This window comes from Pieris napi, chromosome 22 (genome assembly GCF_905475465.1).
Source record: "Pieris napi chromosome 22, ilPieNapi1.2, whole genome shotgun sequence".
Lineage (NCBI taxonomy): Eukaryota > Metazoa > Arthropoda > Insecta > Lepidoptera > Pieridae > Pieris > Pieris napi.
Window position 1 is genome coordinate 5,244,876 of NC_062255.1, and position 20,676 is coordinate 5,265,551.

At 34.2% G+C, this 20,676-nt stretch overlaps 2 protein-coding genes across 2 annotated transcripts in view; both read right to left on the reverse strand.

Moving 5' to 3' along the window:
• Positions 1 to 3,495, reverse strand: part of LOC125060818 (putative inorganic phosphate cotransporter) — a 58,703-nt gene extending 55,208 nt beyond the window's left edge. The window contains exon 1 of the mRNA XM_047665917.1: positions 3,291 to 3,495. Coding sequence (XP_047521873.1) covers positions 3,291 to 3,459 — 169 coding nt within the window. The 5' untranslated portion in view covers positions 3,460 to 3,495. The remainder of the gene's footprint in view (positions 1 to 3,290) is intronic.
• Positions 3,496 to 12,110: 8,615 nt separating this feature from the next.
• LOC125060939 (arginyl-tRNA--protein transferase 1) lies at positions 12,111 to 20,676 on the reverse strand. Its single transcript, XM_047666065.1, has 8 exons — positions 20,470 to 20,676; positions 20,261 to 20,387; positions 19,938 to 20,182; positions 19,731 to 19,799; positions 18,918 to 19,102; positions 17,488 to 17,649; positions 14,373 to 14,554; positions 12,111 to 12,588 (listed from the first exon to the last, which is right to left on the reverse strand). The coding sequence occupies exons 1-8, from the start codon at positions 20,555 to 20,557 to the stop codon at positions 12,183 to 12,185; spliced, it is 1,464 nt and encodes a 487-aa protein (XP_047522021.1). The 5' UTR covers positions 20,558 to 20,676; the 3' UTR covers positions 12,111 to 12,182.

Sequence of the window (20,676 nt, forward strand, 5' to 3'; positions counted from 1 at the left end):
TCTCGCTTCCAATTTATTAGAATCCGGAATTTTTTTGAACTCCTTTAAAAGGGATAACAAAAACAACTTGTCATCGTCACTTTCCATTTCTTTTTTATACTCCAAGTTTTCCTTCAATACTGATACCAATTGTTGTCCAATAACGTCTTCATTATTGCTTTTCTTCCTTCTTTTCTGATTAGCTACATTCCGTGATGTTTTATATGGGCCATCATGATTTTGCGAAAGTTCGTTGTCTGACTCTGGTTCATATTTTACCATAGTAGAGTCTGTTAAGAATAATAAAATATTATAATAGGTATATGGGCTTTTCTGTTTGGCACCTGAACCGCTTTTCATGTTTTTTAAATTTTTCGAAGCTTTTACAAAATTATCTTTAATATTCCGCCATTTTTTCATAAGTACTTTACCTGTAACAATAACCAATTAAATTAATAATAAATAATTATGTTTTTAGATATTTGGCGACCGGCTGGCTGAACTACATTACACATTTCAAATTGGTGCGAGTACAATAGCTGAATTTGTTCGTGAAGTATGTTTGACAATATGGCTGCTGTTAAAAAGAATCTTGTTTATCGAAGCCGTCTCAACAAGGATGGCTAGATATTGCAAAGGGTTTCTCACCAAGAGCTAAATTGCATTGGGGCTATAGATGGGAAACACATACGGGTAATAAAACCGTGTCATAGTGGATCCATGTACCTACTACAATTATAAGCAGTTTTTTTTTTCATTTGATGGCTATATGCGACAGCAATTACAAATTCATAACAATAGATTTGACGGCGCTTGTGGCAAATATGGAGACTCAGCAGTTTATCAACACTCTAACTTTTACAAAATAAAAAAAAAAGGGTGCGTGTACTTATGTACGCGCGTTAGAAGTTATACTTCTTTGGCTTTCTTTTTTTTTTTTAAATATAATTAATTAATAATTACAATTTAATGTAAACAATTTAATAATATTAAATATATAGTAGGTATATTAATCAATTATTAATTAATATTAATAACAATTATTATTATTATTATTATTTTATTATATTATTCATTCAATTTAATAACTTGGTATGTTTCATAACCTTTTAACTAAGTAACAATAGGTCTTTGTGAAAAAAACATTGCTAAATTTCTTTGAAAAAATAATTAAAACTCCTTTATTTGTTTAAAAGGTAAATGACAAATGTCATTAATCATTATGGTCATTCAAAATTTGCGATCTTCGAACTTCACGCATATTCTATTTCTTTTTACTTTAGTCCATTGAAAAGTTACATTTGGGGTTGCGTTTTTTAGAGGACGCAATTTTATTTATGGAACATGTAGGGGGGGTCAATACAAGCTTAACTCCAAGTTTGTGGGGTTGGCGTGCTTGTCCCCCGGCCGCCATCTTGGATAAAGGGGTCCAAAAACCACGTTTTTGGCTATATCTCCTAAACTATCCATCGTACATAAAACTTGTAAAGACACATTTTGTAGCAAATCGCTGTGTCTACGATTATGTCCATGTAACTTTTTATCATAAATCCAAAATTCAAAAAGTTATAAATAAAAAAGTGATAGCTAGCTACCATTCTAATAACTGATTGATAATATAATTATGTCGAAGATTACCATATCAGCAAGTTGTCTGTGGAATAGGCCTACTAGGAATACCAATAAGTAAAATTGTAGGAATAAAAAAAAAATAAAAAAAATATATTTGGAAAATTTGTTTAAAATAAACGAGAGATCTTAAAAGTAAGGTAAAACTGCTGTTTTGATCGGCTTGTCATGAGCATTGACGCACCTAGTCAACTTTAGAAATAGAAAATATTTTCCAAAAACCACGTTTTTGGCTATATCTCCTAAACTATCCATCGTACATAAAACTTGTAAAGACACATTTTGTAGCAAATCGCTGTGTCTACGATTATGTCCATGTAACTTTTTATCATAAATCCAAAATTCAAAAAGTTATAAATAAAAAAGTGATAGCTAGCTACCATTCTAATAACTGATTGATAATATAATTATGTCGAAGATTACCATATCAGCAAGTTGTCTGTGGAATAGGCCTACTAGGAATACCAATAAGTAAAATTGTAGGAATAAAAAAAAAATAAAAAAAAATATATTTGGAAAATTTGTTTAAAATAAACGAGAGATCTTAAAAGTAAGGTAAAACTGCTGTTTTGATCGGCTTGTCATGAGCATTGACGCACCTAGTCAACTTTAGAAATAGAAAATATTTTCACTTTTTTTACTTATAACTTTTTAAATTTTGGATTTATGATAAAAAGTTACATAAACATAATTGTAGGCACAGCGATTTGCTACAAAATGTGTCTTTACAAGTTAAATGTAGGATGGATAGTTTAGGAGATATAGCCAAAAACGTGGTTTTTGGACCCCTTTTTCCAAGATGGCGGCCGTGGGACAAGGGTGGCGACCCCACAAACTTGGTTTTAGCTTTACACTGACCCCCCCTACACATCAAAAAAATAAAATTGCGTCCTCTAAAAAAACGCAAGGTTAGGCCTAAAAAATGTAACATTTCAATGGACTACTTGTAGATTGTCTTATTCCCATCTCGCTCGCGCACGCTATAATCACACTGACAACTTTGTGTCACGGTGCTCGCGCAATCGTAAAATTTCACTCTCATCAATTTTTCATAACGCGCCTAAAGAAGTATAACTTCAAAAATGATAGCAGGAGAACTTGAGATACCAGAACCAACACCCATATCACAAGTAAATACTATTCCAATACCATATGTTTTAGTAGGCGATGAAGCCCCTATCCACGAACTTAATGCGACCTTATGCAAAACCAAAAAATACTAATTTAAATACTACTAAGAGAATATTCAATTATCGGCAATGTAGAGCACGGCGATATATCGAATGCTCGTTTAGTATACTGAGCAATAAGTGGAGTATATGAGATAGACCTTTAAATGTGGATATTAGCTTGGCTACCGATATCATCAAAGCATATTGCATTTTGCAGAACTACGTTCGAGATAGAGACGGTTATAACTATGAAGATACTTTAACATGTTACATGACGCCTGATGTACCAGAAACTCAGAGAACATATAATCGAATAGGTAATAATACAGCTGAAAGAATTCGTGACTCTCAGTATTTTGAACAGGAAGGAAAACTGGAATGGCAAGATAAATATATATAAGTAAATATAATGTGCATTGATCCGCAAAATCGCAGGAAATTAGGAATAAAAAGTAAAATGATTGTAACCCCAAGGTTACAAAACCATGATAAATAAATAACGTAACTTACCGAGTTCTTTCTTTTCTTCTGGTGTATCATCTTCATTTGCATATATATTAATCACTTCCTCCCAACATTTTAATCTTTTATTTCTGTCTGAATGATCAGCGCATTTGCTATCCCATATTGCGGGGCGGTCTTTGATTTCTAAAATGAACTTTTCTGTATCAAAATCCATGACGCACACTCTGAGTAGTGTCTAGCGCACTGCGCAAGTAACAAGCGATGACTGAGGCGGGTAGGACGCGGTATTTGCGGCAGGGCTGCCAGGTTAAAAAAAACGCATGATCGTACACCAACTACAAAAAATCGTACACAAGAAAATTTTGAATCGTACAACAAAAAAGTGGTAAGTTTTTATTTAAAATAAGTAGCTGCCTTTGCCTTGAAAAGTGTAACTTTAAACCTCCATATTCTGAAACCATTTCGACGTCACACACAGTCCACTTGGCTTTAAATTGGTTTTTAATGGGCCCTAACCGGTCCGTAAATAAATCAAATTTTTCCCGATCGAGACGATACTTCTGTGCTCTGTGTTTGTTCGTCTATGACCTGTGTTGTAGAAAGCTCTCCTCTTTTGGCTTATTTCTTTTTTGGAGTACCAGGCGCAGGTCGGTCTTCTTCATTTTCACTACCCATTCTTGCTTAAGCGTATAGCACAAAAAAACCCTAAAGACAATATGCAGATCAAAAGAGGATAATATAATCACTTAGGGCTAGAGACTGATGAGAAATACAGGTTTTTGACTATTCCAATACAAGTCTTTACAAGAGAAAAATAATAAGTTTTGTTACAATGCACACAAATACAGACTTCATATAAAAAAAGGGTCTTTAGACGTAAAAGGTCTAGACGTACGTTAGGTTGTTGGGGAAATCCCCGAACATAATACTTGCCGGTGGAGTATATATTCGTTTCATTACGATTTACGAAATGTTGCCAGGTACAGAATAATCGTACATTTTATGTACGATCTTGGTCTAGCGATTGTACATGAGTAAAAATGAAAAAAAATCGTACCATTACGATTTAAATCGTACATCTGGCAGCCCTGATTTGCGGCTAACCGCACCGAGTGCGCGGAGGGGACGCGGCGCGCCGGTTCCCGGAATGTTACATCCGGTCCGGTCATTGACCAGGTACCCGGGTAACCATTTTAGTTTCGCAGATAGAATTTATTAAAATTTTCTTAAAAAGATCTATAACCGTCTGGATCCCCGAAATTTAAGTTGTTTGAAACCCAATTTTTGTAAAAAAAAATTATTATCAACTAGCAAACTCGGCGAACTCCGTTTCGCCACCAGATGGCTTCGTTTTATGTAACATTTCGTTTGGTGATCCCGCTTTTCTGTTGAAATTTTTCCTGAATTTTCTTTGCTATAAACCTCACGGAGCATAAACCTTTCCAACGAATGCAAAACCGTGGAAATCGGTTCGTGCGTTCTGGAGTTATAGCGTCAGGAAGGAAAACCCGACTTATTTTTATATAGTAGATTATTTTAAATTAGTTATTAACTATCAAACTCGATACCTACTTCGTTCAATAACCAGGCACCCGGGTACCCACTGAAGTTATTATGCATGAATGTCGGGCTTATACACACTAAAGAGACTAATTATTAAAGTATTGAGGTAATTTGACTTTTAAATAAATAATAAAGAATATAGTTTATAATTTCTTTTATTTGAACAATTTTTATTATAAACCATAGCAAAGATAGTAAGTAAAAAAACATAATTCCGTTTATATTTACATGAGAATTTTTTTTGATTATTTATTTACTTTTTTATAATAAGACAATGCCACACGAAAATATAAGTAAATTTTATTTTTTCGCACACACTTCACATGTTGTGGTTGTAATACAACTATATGAGATATGTTCATCGCAAAAAGGGTTCTCACACACTGAACATAAAATTCAATGATTTCGGGTTTTTTCAAATTTTTGCTTCCTGATGCATAGATGATAGCATAATTACTACCTTTTTTTTGAAGTGAAACTTCTTTATCGGGGTTGGAAAAAAATTTAGTGTAACATTTTTTCGTTACGCGTCACATTTTTCCGTTACGCGCCATCTTTTGAAGTGAAACTTCTTTATCGACGTATGGGAGAAATTTTGTAGCAGGTTACGCGCCATGTTGCTTTTTGAAGTCAAACTTCTTAATCGTCGTTGGAAAAAAATTTACACACATTTGTCACATTTTTCGGTTACGCGCCATCTTTTTCTTGTCCCTACCACGGTTGATCCGAAGAGATTCGAAGCCATTAGTAACAAAAATATATAATAACGATAACAATGATAGTAATACTGATAATTCTATTACAATTAATGAAATTCTGTACTACATACTAGTACAGTAATAAGTTAAAATGAAATAATTGTATTTGTATTCATGTCTATGATAATAAAAGCCTTTTGTTAAACTTTATCTAATTTAACTTTATTTAACCAATTTCTGTAAAGTTGCTTTTAGTAGATAATTTTTCGAAAAATAAGGTCATAAAGAAGTTTCACTTCTTACGTGTGTACACCTACAAATTGGAACATTCATTTGTGCCGCGGGCGGAAATTTGCGTGTACGTCAGAGAGGATATCTGTTCTCGTCGCCTCGGGACGCTTGAAGGAAGGGACCTATCTAACCTCTGGCTGCGCGTAGACTGCGATGACCATCCGCGATTCTACGCATGCCTGTATAGGTCCCATAGCGGAAATACCGAAACTGACCGACTCATTGAGCACATCCAAATGGCTACAGATTCCCTGCTCGAAAGGGTTCCTACCGCTGAAATCGTGATACTTGGCGATTTTAACGCCCACCATGCCGATTGGCTCGGCTCAGAAACCACCGATCATGCGGGAAGATCCTTTCACGACTTTGCTTTGGCTTATGACTTGACGCAAATGGTCCCTGCGATTACGCGAATACCAGATGTGGATGGTCATAAACCCTCTTTGTTGGACCTTCTGCTGACTTCACATCCGGAGAACTACGTCGCCGCGTGTGGCACTATAAGTCAGCAGATTGGGATGGGATGCGGTCTTTTTTTGCGTCCTACCCTTGGGGGCCCGTTTGCTTTTCGTCGAGTACTCCAGATGCCGTCGCTGACTCTGTCGCCGAGGTGGTCCTGCAGGGTATGGAACTCTTTATTCCATTCTCTGCGGTGCCGGTCGGTGGCAAGTCCCAGCCTTGGTTTAGGCGTTCTTGCAAAGCGGCTTTGCGCCGTAAGCGTGAATGCTTTAAAGCCTGGGCAGAAGCGGTGACATCCTGTGGTGTGACTATCGGCGAACGTAAAAAAGCATACAATTCAGCCTCCAGGTCCTTCAAGCGAGAAATCGCTAAAGCAAAGTCCGAGCACATTGCCAGATTTGGTGAGAAATTGGCCCACCTCCCTTCGGGAACTCGAGCCTTCTGGTCTCTTGCCAAAGCTGTCCAAGGGAATTTCTGTCTGCCCTCAATTCTACCACTGCATAGGGAGGATGACTCACTGGCCCATACCGCGAAAGAGAAGGCCGATCTTCTAGGCTGTCTCTTTGCGTCGAACTCCACTTTGGATGATCAAGGGAAGGAACCACCGACATTATTGCGGTGTGATACTACGATGCCCGAAGTTATATTCCGGCAACGTGCTATCCGTAAAGCTTTGTCTTCCTTGGACATCCATAAGTCGAGCGGGCCCGATGGCATCCCTCTAATTGTGCTGCGTACTTGTGCTCCTGAGTTGGCTCCGGTCCTAACGCGCCATTTCCGGTACCTTTACACGCTCGGCACTGTTCCGAAGTGCTGGAAGATCGCTTTGATACATCCGATCCCTAAAAAAGGCGATCGCTCTGATCCGTCCAACTATCGCCCAATAGCTATAACCTCCTTGTTCTCCAAAATAATGGAAACCATTATTAACATCCAGCTCCTGAGGTATCTAGAGGGCCACCAGCTGATTAGCGATTCTCAGTACGGCTTTCGTCGTGGTCGCTCAGCTGGTGACCTCCTTGTATACCTTACATATAGGTGGGCAGAGGCAATTGAGTCCAAGGGGGAGGCGCTGGCGGTAAGTTTGGACATAGCGAAAGCCTTCGATCGGGTGTGGCACAGAGCACTGCGAATAACGTTCAGTTTCGCGGTCATCTGGAAGGAAAGGCTAAATTAGCCTCCAAAAAGCTTGGTGTGCTCAGCAAGGCGAGACGGTACTTCACTCCGGGCCACCGCTTGCAACTATATAAAGCGCAAATTCGGCCCCATATGGAGTACTGCTCTCACCTCTGGGCGGGAGCTCCCCAGTACCAGCTCCTTCCACTTGACCGTATTCAACGAAGAGCGGTTCGAATCGTCGACGACCAGTCACTTTCCGTGCGGCTTGATCCCTTGGCGCTGCGTAGAGATGTGGGATCTCTCTGCATCTTCTACCGCATTTACCATGGAGAGTGTTCAGAGGAGTTGTTCGGTCTAATACCTGCAGCTGAGTTTCATCATCGGACGTCAAGGCAAAATACAAAATACCATCCGTATCACCTCGACGTCCGTCGTTCCACAACAGAGCGTTTTCTAAGGCAGTTTTTGCCGCGCACAACGTGCTACAACAATTTCTTCATCTTCATCTTCTCCATTTTCACTTTCTTCATCATCTTCATTGAGTGCAATTTCATAATCTATTTCGAAAAATAAAGATAATTTATAAAACATCATAATAAACAAACATCATAATTATAAACATAATAAAAAATAGAAATGTTAATTACCTGTATCATCACAATCTGAAGCTGCGGCCTCATTCTGTGGAAAATATTCGTCGTCGTCACTATCCGACACGTGGTCATCGTCAGATACTTCGGCTTCGAATGTTTCCTCGAGACGCTTTCTTCCCTGAGAGCGAGTGATTCTATTGGAAAGAGTTTTTAACTTTATTATTTACTATTTTTTTAAATATTTTAATTATAAATTAATTTACTCCAAAGTAAAACCAGTAAATTTCTCCTTACCGTTGAAAACTTGATGAATCATCCATCGTATTTACATTCAATACGATTATTTATAAATAATTGAATTGTCCGGACGGTTAAGTAAAAAAATTGTTATAAACAAAGTAGAAATATTTTTTTAACTTTTATGGCACGATTTTGTTAAGTATGTATGTAAGAAAGGCTCTACGAAGCAAAAAATTTTTACGACCATTATTTAAACATTTTTTTCACTTACAATTAAGACGGTAGTTCGAGAAAATTTCGTTAGTTAACAATTGTTTAACTTGTTGAAAAATTAACTTTTAGTAAAATTTCCAACGGGAATAAATTAATTATAGTGTTCAGAACACACCATAATTTTTTCAAATTTAAAAAAAAATATTCAATACCTTAAATAAATTAATTAATGTGCCGTGCTCGCTTTTGACGCCACGCGCGAATCCTAAAAATGTCACGCGCAGACCTATTTTCAGCGTTAAATTGAAATTATAAATAATGGAGATAGAGTTTCGGGAGTCAGGAGTTTTTTATTGGAAATCCTCCTCCTCTTTCAGAATATTTGTTTGAAATTTCTTAAATATTAATAGTTTATTAAATATTGGCAAAAAACAAAATGCCATTTTTTTTCATCTTTAATGGTTTATAACTTTTTTATGAGCTAATACACGCTTTTGGCACATTTTCTAGACGTCATTCCACATCCGATGAGCTATCGCACATAATTTTAAGAGCAGTATCTCTATTTTGTACCATTTTCAACTAGTCGACTAGACTACATCACGACAATGCGAGTTCTCACACCGCGCACAGAACAAAAGAGTTTTTAGAGCAAGAAAACATAGAATTATTAGACCATCCGCCGTACAGCCCCGACCTAAGCCCTGATTCATCACCTGAAGAAGCTGTGGACGCCTACAAAACGGCCATTTTGGAGACCCCAACTTCCGAATGGAATGGTTGCTTCAATGATTGGTTCCATCGTATGGAAAAATGTGTCAAATTTCGCGGAGAACGCGAAAAGCAATAAATACATTTTGAAATAGTAATTTGTTGTGTCACTTCCTTGATTCCCGAAATTTTCAGTGCCGCCCTCGTATTATAGCGTCACTGTGATTTTAAGACAAGCTGCGGGCCGCTCTCAATGTTTTCGAATAGATGAACGGAGACCACATTGAAAAAGTAATGTTTTAAATAGTCTTTTACATTGATATCTGTAATGTTTTTTGCTTCCCAACACAAGCGAGCCTTCTCCAATACTTTGGTTAGTTCCATCCAGGGAGGTACAGGTATCCCAGGACCAGCGTTGCGATTTTTAAATCAAAATGAAATGTCCCGCGCGGGACAGGCTTAGTCCCGCTTTTCGGGAATAACTCGATGGCAATAAGAAATATGTACTACCACCACCGCACAATAATGGTACCAACTCTTTCAACAGTATCCAAAAAAAAAACAGGATTAACCTCAAACTTTATATTAAGTATCCTAGCATCATCTGCTTTCCAAAACGCCTTCTTTTTTAAATGCCACGTAAATTTAATGTACCTAATCAGAGTTACTCATCAAGTTTAATCTGCAGCTATCCTGTGAAAGAAATCTTTGTGTTTTTTAAAGAGAAAAATGAAACTTTTAAAGAAGTTATATCTTCATAGAAATATTATGAATAAGTAATTCTTATAAATAACTAGCTGACCTGGCTAACTTCGTTCCGCCCTACAACCTTATAATATCGTTGTGACTTTAATTTAACTTATTTTATGATTTCATTAATGTTAAGTATTACATTAATACAACTTTTTTTGCAAATACAGAAATGTTTTATTGCTTGCCATTGCGAAAGAAGAATGGCAGTTTTACACATTAGGCATCTTCTCTCTAGTGTCAATATGGCGATACTGCATGTTAAGCACTTTCTGATATCCAACATCTTTTGATCCTGTCAAAGCATGGTTATGCATCTCCTCATTCACCTCAAGATCGGAATTTCTTGAACTGATACGAATTCGACGTAAAATGATGCGTAGTTTTGTCAACAGATGGCACTATATGGTTTTTGCATTCGTAAAATTAATTAATTTATTTGTTGTTATTCGATAACTTATCCGATATTTTATTGCTTATTCTGCTATTCGGGACGGAAACAAATCCAACAAATCAAAAACCATGGCAATCGGTCCAGCCGTTCTCGAGTTATAAGTGTTGTAACAAACACGACTTTCTTTTATATATATAGATTACTGTCTTATTTTAAGTTGCAATTTGAAACACTCACTCTTCAGATTATTGTTTGAAACGCTATATTTTTCTAATAAATAAAACTTTTTTTATGTTTTAATCAGAAGATGAATAAGAACTATTTAACGATAGGTTTAATCTGATTTAAATACATTTTCTGTGACTATTTTCGCTGTCTATTGTCATGCTAACGTGATTTGAACTCAATTAAAAACATAAATATTAAAAATCTTCTGATTATTTAATTTTTTTTACTATGTCCCGCTTTCGACAAATGTGTCAAACTGTTCACTTTAAAAGTGCCAAAATCCCGACTTGACTAAAAATAAATTTTGCAACGCTGCCCAGGACCCTTTTTTTTTTATAGAGAAGTTTATAGTAGATAGAAATAGTTTACACTATTAGGATTATAAATAAAACAAAGGTGTTTAAAACTGATTTTTAATCAGTTATTTTAATAACATCTAAGTACATATTTAAAAACAGGAAGAGACTACAATTAAATTTTAGTTTATACTCATGATTATAAGCCAAAACTATCAGTCACTTAGGAAATTAAAGTTGAAAAAAGTTATATTTGAGGCAAGATTATGTATGAAAATATTCGAAAAGCGTTTAATACCAAGGTGCACATGGACAGTGACAATGTAAATTTAAGAAATAACACACTGCGCTCAAAAAAAATATTGGAGAAATTTTAAGTTAATCTAAGTATGTACACGATAAGTGGACACGATATTGGGAATACAAACTTCATATTATAAGGTACATTATAATATCCACTATATGTAAAATAGTTTAAAATTTAAATGATAGAATAAAATCAATATTTTTATATGAAAATACGGTCCGTAAGCTTGTGACAAACTAAACGGATCTTTATATTTAGTTTTTATTATATCAAAACCATATTATAAATTATTAACACGTGACAAAATATCGTACGTTTGTGGTATCAAGTGTCGATCTAGAACTCGCGTCACGTGGTTAGACTGTCAACTTTTTTACGAAATAAACCGTATAGTTACTTTTGGATCGTTATATAACAGAAACTTATACACATTTCGTAATATCAAATAAATAGTGTGGTCCAAGCTCCAAGAGAGTTCATGACCCTGTTATTTCATTGCCACCATTTTGACTTAAATGAGAATCGGGAAATGTACTAAGCATGTTCAATGAGAAGAAATATTTACTATATTAAGTTATATTTATACAGGTATATGTTAAACTTATATTGTGTTGGTGGGAAAACAAATGCTAGTTTTTTTTTAAATCTGTAACGATAAATTCCTATAACACCTAGTATACAGAGAAGACAACCAAAAGTTCTAGAATAATTTTGTTTACATCAATGATAAAATTAAATATTATTTAGAGATGAAAATTGGTACTAATGAAAAAATATTGTAAATATATAATAAAACTTTGAGACAATCTTTTGTTTAAGTAATCATAGAATAGTAAAATTATATTTAATTCCTTAAGGTTTTAAATAAAGCATGATAATGAAATAAATTATTAAAACATGTAATTTTACATTAGAAAAATTTCGCCACATTTAAAATGATTGAATCTTTTTAACAAAAAGCACACACAGATTTTTTTAAATTTAGCTATCAATGCACAAACTTGGTGACCTTTTAATTTTCGAATTAACTATAATGAACAATTAAGTACCCACAAAATATTTACTAATAAATAAATTACCTAACCAAAATCAAGCTTTTAGCACACTTCGCTCCAACCAAATTTGCATACTGTAATATTTCTTGAGCATCATCATTCCTCTTACCAGCTTTCTTCCGATACACTTTATATGACAACAATTGACTTTTACACAAAACCGGTATAAAATTAATATCACTATCACTTGGTACATTCCCATCGACTCTTCTCAAGTCCGGATCAAGTCTTGAGTATGGGGATTGTTCTAATTTGGGTATACAGTCCTTTATTGGGAACCAATTGTAGGTCTCGGGGCATAGGAGGTCCGACGGTGTGAACGCGCCTTTATATCTCATTTTTTTACATGAGTGTATGTAGAAGCCCATGTAATAGTATTTTAGTTCAGGACATATTAAATGGAGATGACGCGTAAATTCAATCTCTCTGAAAAAAAAATAGTTTCCGAGTACTTACATTACTATTGAACATCAATGACCTTATATCTCCTTCAAATTGATTTAAATAAAAGGTGAACTGTTAAAATGTAATAATATATAACATACTAGCAGACCGGCCAAGTGTTGCTGTGGCTAAGGTTTTTGTTATATTACTAAGTAGTAAACTATTCAAGGAAAACGGTAGGAGAACACCAGTCATGAGGACCACCATGCTTTTTTGGTGGTAATGCCATTAAATTGTAGCTTATTTGAAACGTTGGTACTTTCAACACAGCGCCATCTGTTACAATTGAAGCATTGGGTGCAACAAGGGCGTTCGGTACCTAAAGCCCGTTTTGATGTTATTACATTAAAACATGCACAGAGCCATCAAGTTTCGTATCCCAAAAACTCGTTACGATCAGCCGCTTCCAGATGGAGTAGGAATCATTAATTTCGAAGGTGGCGCTACGCCCTTGTTGCGTAGATAACAAAAGTGCGTTTAAATTTGAACACATAATAACTTATTAATATAAAAATTACTGAAACGAGTGATTCAAGTGACTTAAGATCAGATGCTGGCCAGAGTGAACATTTGCCCCCCAAAATAAGGGAAAAAAGAAGAATATGAATGGAAACTTGTGGAAAAGAAATGTTCGAAAGTTAAAGATAAGTTTCGGTGAGGAATACACATCAGCACGAGGAAAAAAGGTACCTAAAAAGGTGGTTAAGCATTTTACCATGTGTTGTTCCAAAAAATGTTGTATTAACCTCGATTAAAATACATAGAGATTTTTGTGTGATTTTTGGAAAATAGGTGAAAAAGCGCAGCAAGATACCCTCTTAATGTCGTGTTTAGAAGAAGTGTTAAAGTTGAGAGAGAATATTGGGCCTGCCAAGTTGAAACGAGATAATCAATGGAAATACTTTTTCCTCCTGGAAAAGGCCAGTTGCAGCTGATTCCCTTCAGTCTAGTGAATATTTTGATAAATGTGATTAAACACACGAAAGCCAGAAAAAAAATTAAGAAAGTTGAATATTTAAACGGTGATTGTAATAAATACAAATGAATAACTTACATTTTAATTTAAAATAATTACATAAGTATTCAAATTGTTATTTATTTTCAATAAAAATCAATGGTGAAATTAACGTCCTATGTGTTTTACCAGTTGGGTGCAACAAGGGCGGATAACGCAATAAAAAAAACGATGATATTACGATGTTTCTGATTGCTTTAAAATAGTTATAATACCTTAATATTTTTGCTAAATCATACGACTAACAAATAATAAAGTTAATGTAAGTCAAATTATAAGTTTTAAAATAATATAAGACATTAAAACTTTCAATATCAATTTTCTCGAAACTCTATTTTACAACATACGCCCTTGTTGCACCCAATGCTTCAATTGTGACTATCAAATAATAAACAAATATTTTGCAATAAAATAATATTGCAGGTATAAATTGAGATGTAAGCTATCCTATCTTTTAAGTTGGATCAAACTACACACGGTGTGCAAATTTGATTGAAATCGGTTCGGTAGTTTAGGAGTCCATAGCGGACAAACAACGTGACGCGTAATTTATATATATTCAGATTATAATAACAGGATACAATAGATCAATTTTATATCTGTATAGTAAATTAAGTACAAAAAAACATTAGAACAAAAGTTATGGAGATTCTAATGTTTATTCCTATAGACTAAATAGCTTTTTTAACTAAAGTACTCTAAAGGAGTCTTCCTGTCAAATTATTTGTGTTACTGATTTATTAAAAATTACCTCAATGTTCCATAAGTGCCCATAGTGAGGTTTGTATACTGTGGATCATAGAAGAAATATACAGAAGAAACACATTTGGGCAATATATCCAATACACCAACTGCTATTATTTTGCCATTTAACCTGTACTGTTGGTGGAAGGAACCATATCCGCAAGGTGGACCCACTTCGGAGTATTCCTCCTGAAAACAATTTTTTGAAGTGAAACTTCTTTATCGGGGTTGGAAAAAAATTTAGTGTAACATTTTTTCGTTACGCGTCACATTTTTCCGTTACGCGCCATCTTTTGAAGTGAAACTTCTTTATCGGGGTTGGAAAAAAATTTAGTGTAACATTTTTTCGTTACGCGTCACATTTTTCCGTTACGCGCCATCTTTTGAAGTGAAACTTCTTTATCGGGGTTGGAAAAAAATTTAGTGTAACATTTTTTCGTTACGCGTCACATTTTTCCGTTACGCGGCATCTTTTGAAGTGAAACTTCTTTATCGGGGTTGGAAAAAAATTTAGTGTAACATTTTTTCGTTACGCGTCATATTTTTCCGTTACGCGCCATCTTTTGAAGTGAAACTTCTTTATCGGGGTTGGAAAAAAATTTAGTGTAACATTTTTTCGTTACGCGTCACATTTTTCCGTTACGCGCCATCTTTTGAAGTGAAACTTCTTTATCGACGTATGGGAGAAATTTTGTAGCAGGTTACGCGCCATGTTGCTTTTTGAAGTCAAACTTCTTTATCGGCGTTGGAAAAAAATTTACACACATTTGTCACATTTTTCGGTTACGCGCCATCTTTTTCTTGTCCCTACCACGGTTGATCCGAAGAGATTCGAAGCCATTAGTAACAAAAATATATAATAACGATAACAATGATAGTAATACTAATAATTCTATTACAATTAATGAAATTCTGTAATAATCTTAGTACGAAATAATTGTATTTGTATTCATGTCTATGATAATAAAAGCCTTTTGTTAAACTTTATCTAATTTAACTTTATTTAACCAATTTCTGTAAAGTTGCATATAGTAGATCATTTTCGAAAAATAAGGTCATAAAGAAGTTTCACTTCTTACGTGAGTACACGCACACATTTTTATTTTTATTGGAAAATTCACACCAATTGACCTAGTCCCATGCTAAGCTGGTGAAGCTTGTGTTATGGGTACTAGGCAACGGATATACATACATATTATAGATAGATAGACATATAAATACATATTTAAACACCCAAGACCTAAGCACAACACCAATTGCTCATCACATCGATGTTAGTCTCAGCCGGGGAATTAACCCGGGACCCATGGATTCGCAGTCAGGAGTACTAACCACTAGACCAATGAGTCGTCAATTATAGGTAAAACATGTTTATTAAATTACTTGAAAGCAAAGGCTAAACACCCTTTTGAAATATGAATAGTTTTAAATAATAAGGCCTTTTGACCAAAATGGTACTTCAGGCATTTATCTAATAGCTAACACAGAGACAGTTGACGATACAGAAATAAGCAATACACTAACAATATAATAACAGTGATATACATCACTACATATATACATTATACATCTAATATATAAAATGCTCATGTCACAATGTTCCCATACTCCTCGCGAAACGGCTCGACCGATTCTTATGATTTTTTTATGCATATTCAATAAGTCTGAGAATCGGCTACTATCTATATTTCAAACCCCTAAATGATAAGGGGTGTTCACCTCAAAAAATTTGGTGGTTTGGTTTAGGTGTTTTTTCTAATTTTTAGACAATTTTTTTTGTTTTTAATTTTATGATACATCATACAAAAATACATACAACCCTTAATTTTTATCTACGCTCTACGATAAACCCCTATTTTTTATTTATCAATTATGACTTGAACTCTTGAGGTTTATATAGATGGTCTAAGATCCCGCTATACAACGACCTTCACCGAGATGCTTATTTAATGAAACTTATTTTATATATAATTTAATATGTCAATAAATATAATCCATATGGGTTGTCTAGCAAATTTCAGTCCAGAGTATTTTTAATTAATTTAAAAAAAAATATATTTTTTTAAACATTTCACCGGTATGATTATTAGATAAATTCTATACCAATCGAAAGTATGAAGCCCATAGAATATGCAAAAGTTAGGTTGTTTTTAATCAATTAATTATTTATGTGTATATTTTTTATGTGATACTAAAGTATATATACATCTTTAGTATAAAAGAAGGTTATAGTGATACATATATTATAATACTACCCTGATTAAAAATATTGATTGAAAAAAGTTCAAAAAATTTACTACATGCAAATTATAAATATTTTTTTTTTTTAAATATTAATTAAACATACTCTGGACAGAAATTTTCTAGGCAACCCATATGGATTATATTTATTGACATATTAAATTAAATATAAAATAAGTTTCATTAAATAAGCATCTCGGTGAAGGTCGTTGTATAGCGGGATCTTATACTAAGAGGAAAATTCACAGAACAACCTAAAAAGTTTTTATTCTGGAAAACCGAACAGTCTCTGGGGTAGCATAGCAAATTCTTCCATGTTGGTATGTACTAAAAAGGTTGGCTAAGTAAAATCACATTAAGGAGAAACGAAGTTCGCGGGGGCAGCTAGTAGAATATAAAAAATTAGTTCACAGTTTTGCATGTCGAATGCTATGTTGTAGTAATATATTATATTACATTACATTACATTTGTTTATCACTATTTATCTTTACTGATATTATAAGGAGTTTTACACATTTGAAAATAAAACTTAGTAGAATGCTACATTATTCACAAGTGATATATTTTAATGCCTAAGAGAGCGTTCAAGTATTATGTAACGAATTTTGGGGGGGGGTCCATTTGTGCGGGGCGGGGATTGAATTACACATTATTAATATTATTTTCGACTTTTCAGTACTTTATGTCACATAATGGTAACTTTTAGGTATAAAGAGTCACTAGATGGTCTGTACTTGGGTACAGAAAAACGTTACAGCGGGAGGGGGGGTCAATAATCTTCAAACTTGAACGCTCCCTAACATATTAAGACAAATGTTTTTGCAAAGATGGTACAGGCTGCTCGTGTACCATAAATACATAACCAGAAATAAATAATTACCACTAAAGGACTCTGCACAAGGAATTCTCTAAACTTTGGTTCAGTACATTTCTCTACAGTATCTCCGTGAATAGCCATTTGGTATTTGACATACACTGCATGTGTTTCATTGGCTGTTGCTGTCCATTCCGCACTTGATGAAGTTGTTCTAACTAATTTTATCTGTAAAGTACAAATAAAAAAGGTCAACCTATGGGTGGACTATTCTCCAATGCTTTAATACTAATTGAATCCATTTGATATATGTATATGATAAAATGATATGACAGAAGGGCTCGGGGGGTGTCAGTAGGGGTTATAAGGGGTTGTCCATTAATCACGTGAGAATCGAAAGGGGGGGAGGGGGTTCGGCAAAAATCACGAAATATCACAAGGCGGAGGGGGTATAGTCAGATATCACGTGTACTTATTTTTTCGTGAAACGCGTGATTTCTAAGCCGAAAAGCGGCTTAGAAAAACGATCGTTCTCTAGATTGACAGAGATGGCTTGATAAAATCGACGTTGATCTTCAACAAGAAGAAAGTCTTGTTAATCCGTGGCAATGTACATTAAATATTTTCATGTATAATATATGTTTTTCGCATACACTTAATATTATTTTTATGACAGCCAAAAACAACCTGCAACCTTTCCGTCTAGACATTTTTATCATGGTACTTAATTTTCTAGAAAAGGATTAGATTTTACTTTATACCGGTACTTAAAAATAATATTATAAAAAATTTAAGATTCTTGGTAGCTACTAAAACACGAGATTTTTGGTGGGGGGGTAATCTTAAACTTCACGACGTATTACCATGGGAGAGGGAGGGGTTAAATTTAAAAATATTGGTTGTTTGTAAAGTAGGTTTACGATCGAGATGTTTACGTGATAACGTCTTATTGGTGATATAAGTTTTTGGGAAGTAAGGAATTAATGAAGATAACAATTTTTTCAAATTTTAAATTACATCTATCGTTTTATTCACACTTTTGATGATAAATTTCGGGTGTAAAATGACAAGTTTACTTATTCGACTATGATATACATTTTTCTTCATACATTCACGGAATGACTGGCAGCGCTCGAGATGAGACGGGAGATCGGTCCGTCTCTCTCTCGTTATACCTGCGATCGCGCTCGTGAGGTTTTGGTGTGACACAAGTTTCTGAACATGTCACCCGACTAAAACGATTTTAAAGACGTTATCACGTCAAAAAAAACATCACGTGATTAATGGACAGCCCCTAAGAGGTATTTGTCACCTTTTGTTAAATATAAAATAAATAATATATAATATGCAAAAAAAAGAGTTTAAATCTAATGTACAGGTGAAGGATGACTATTGCCTATTTGTCTAGTTTAGGTTCATATATATATACTATATATATTATATAGCCTTAGGATTGTTTTCTTATTCAACTTAAATAATTAGCACCTTCACCATACCTCTAATTTATTTTTAGTTTCCTCTGGCAGATCTCTAATAAAGTCTTCAATTTGTTTCTCTTTACTTATAGTATTCATGAGAATATTCATATCTTTCCCTTGGGCTCTAAGTTTTTCTAATTTACGTTCTATTCTCATCTGTTTAGCTTTTTTACAAGACGGTTTACTAGGATCAGGACCCTGCTCTAAAATAAAGAATGTTTCATTTTATATCTTAATATATATTTAAATGACGTGTCACGTTTTTTGTCCGCTATGGACTCCCTAAACTACCAAACTGATATCAATCAAATTTGCACACCGTGTGTAGTTTGATCCAACTTAAAAGATAGGATAGCTTACATCTCAATTTATACCCGCAATATTATTTTATTGCAAAATATTTGTTTATTATTTGATAGTCACAATTCTAACAGATGGCGCTGTGTTGAAAGCCACCAAAGGTACCAACGTTTCAGATAAGCTACAATTTAATAGCATAACCACCAAAAAAGCATGGTGGTCCCCATGATTGGTGTTCTCCTACCGTTTCCCTTGAATAATTTGCTACTATGTAATATAACAAAAACCTTGGCCACAGCAACGCTTGGCCGGTCTGCTAGTATATGTACAGAATTGACATTAAAAACCCAAAACATTAAATTTTACTGATCTCATTTCTGAAATAAATGTAGTGTAGTTTCAGTTTTATACTAGAAGACTAAAAATTATGTGATTTTACTTCTGTCACACTTAATATCACAAAAAAATTGTATATACCATTTCTTACAATAACAGTTTTGATCGAACAGATTTTCTGTCCTAGATACTAACCTGCATTACTGTTTACTTTGATTTTGTCTGACCCTGATATATGATTTGAATTCGATGGTTGTACAGTATCTGAAATAGTTAATTGACAAATAAAACATTACAAATACACTTGTGCTAAAAATATAAATATGTCTTTAAAATGTAATAAAGAATGATACATATTAATTAAGCCTTTTTATAATATTATAATGATTATTGGATAAATACCTTCACAATTACTATCGTCTGGGCTGTCAATATACTTCAGGTCTGCCTCAATATCAATTTTAAGTGGCTCCTGTGTACTTTTAACAAAAAGTTCTCCGCCTGATTCATCTATATTCATTTCCTCACTTGAACTTGATGCTTTCCTTTCAGCGCTCACCAGCTCATATTCACCAGTTAAATATTTATTAAATCTCTTTAATACTTTCTTCTGTGATTTTGATGCTTTGAATTCTAAAGCTCTGCATCTTTAATAAATAGGTTTAGGTATAAATTAATATTGGGTAAAAAATGTTTAACTTATTTTATAGAAAAGATATACAAACCTTATAGTATACATTGGGCAGCAAATAATATCTAAGGTTGGTTTGTAACAATATTTTCCTGATCGTCTCCAGCCTCTGTCTATGAGGTCTTGGTAGTCCGAAACGGACATTGAATGGGCCCATAATCCTGTTAAATAAGTATTAATTTCCATATTACTAGTCGATTCAAAAATATTATTTGGAATAGTATACAACTGTTATTCAAATACCATGGCTATAATTTGAAGCAGGCTTCTTGCAATATCCACATTTACTTTTTTCATTTTCCGCAAAGTATTCTATGATACTTCTTGGCATGGCAAGAAAAACTCACAAAATTATCAAACAATCTACAAAATTAGACAGCCCAATTTCTAAAACACAGTTCCAACTTCCAATAAGTATTTGCTTTTTTTTTGGAGTTTATGGCCTGGTAT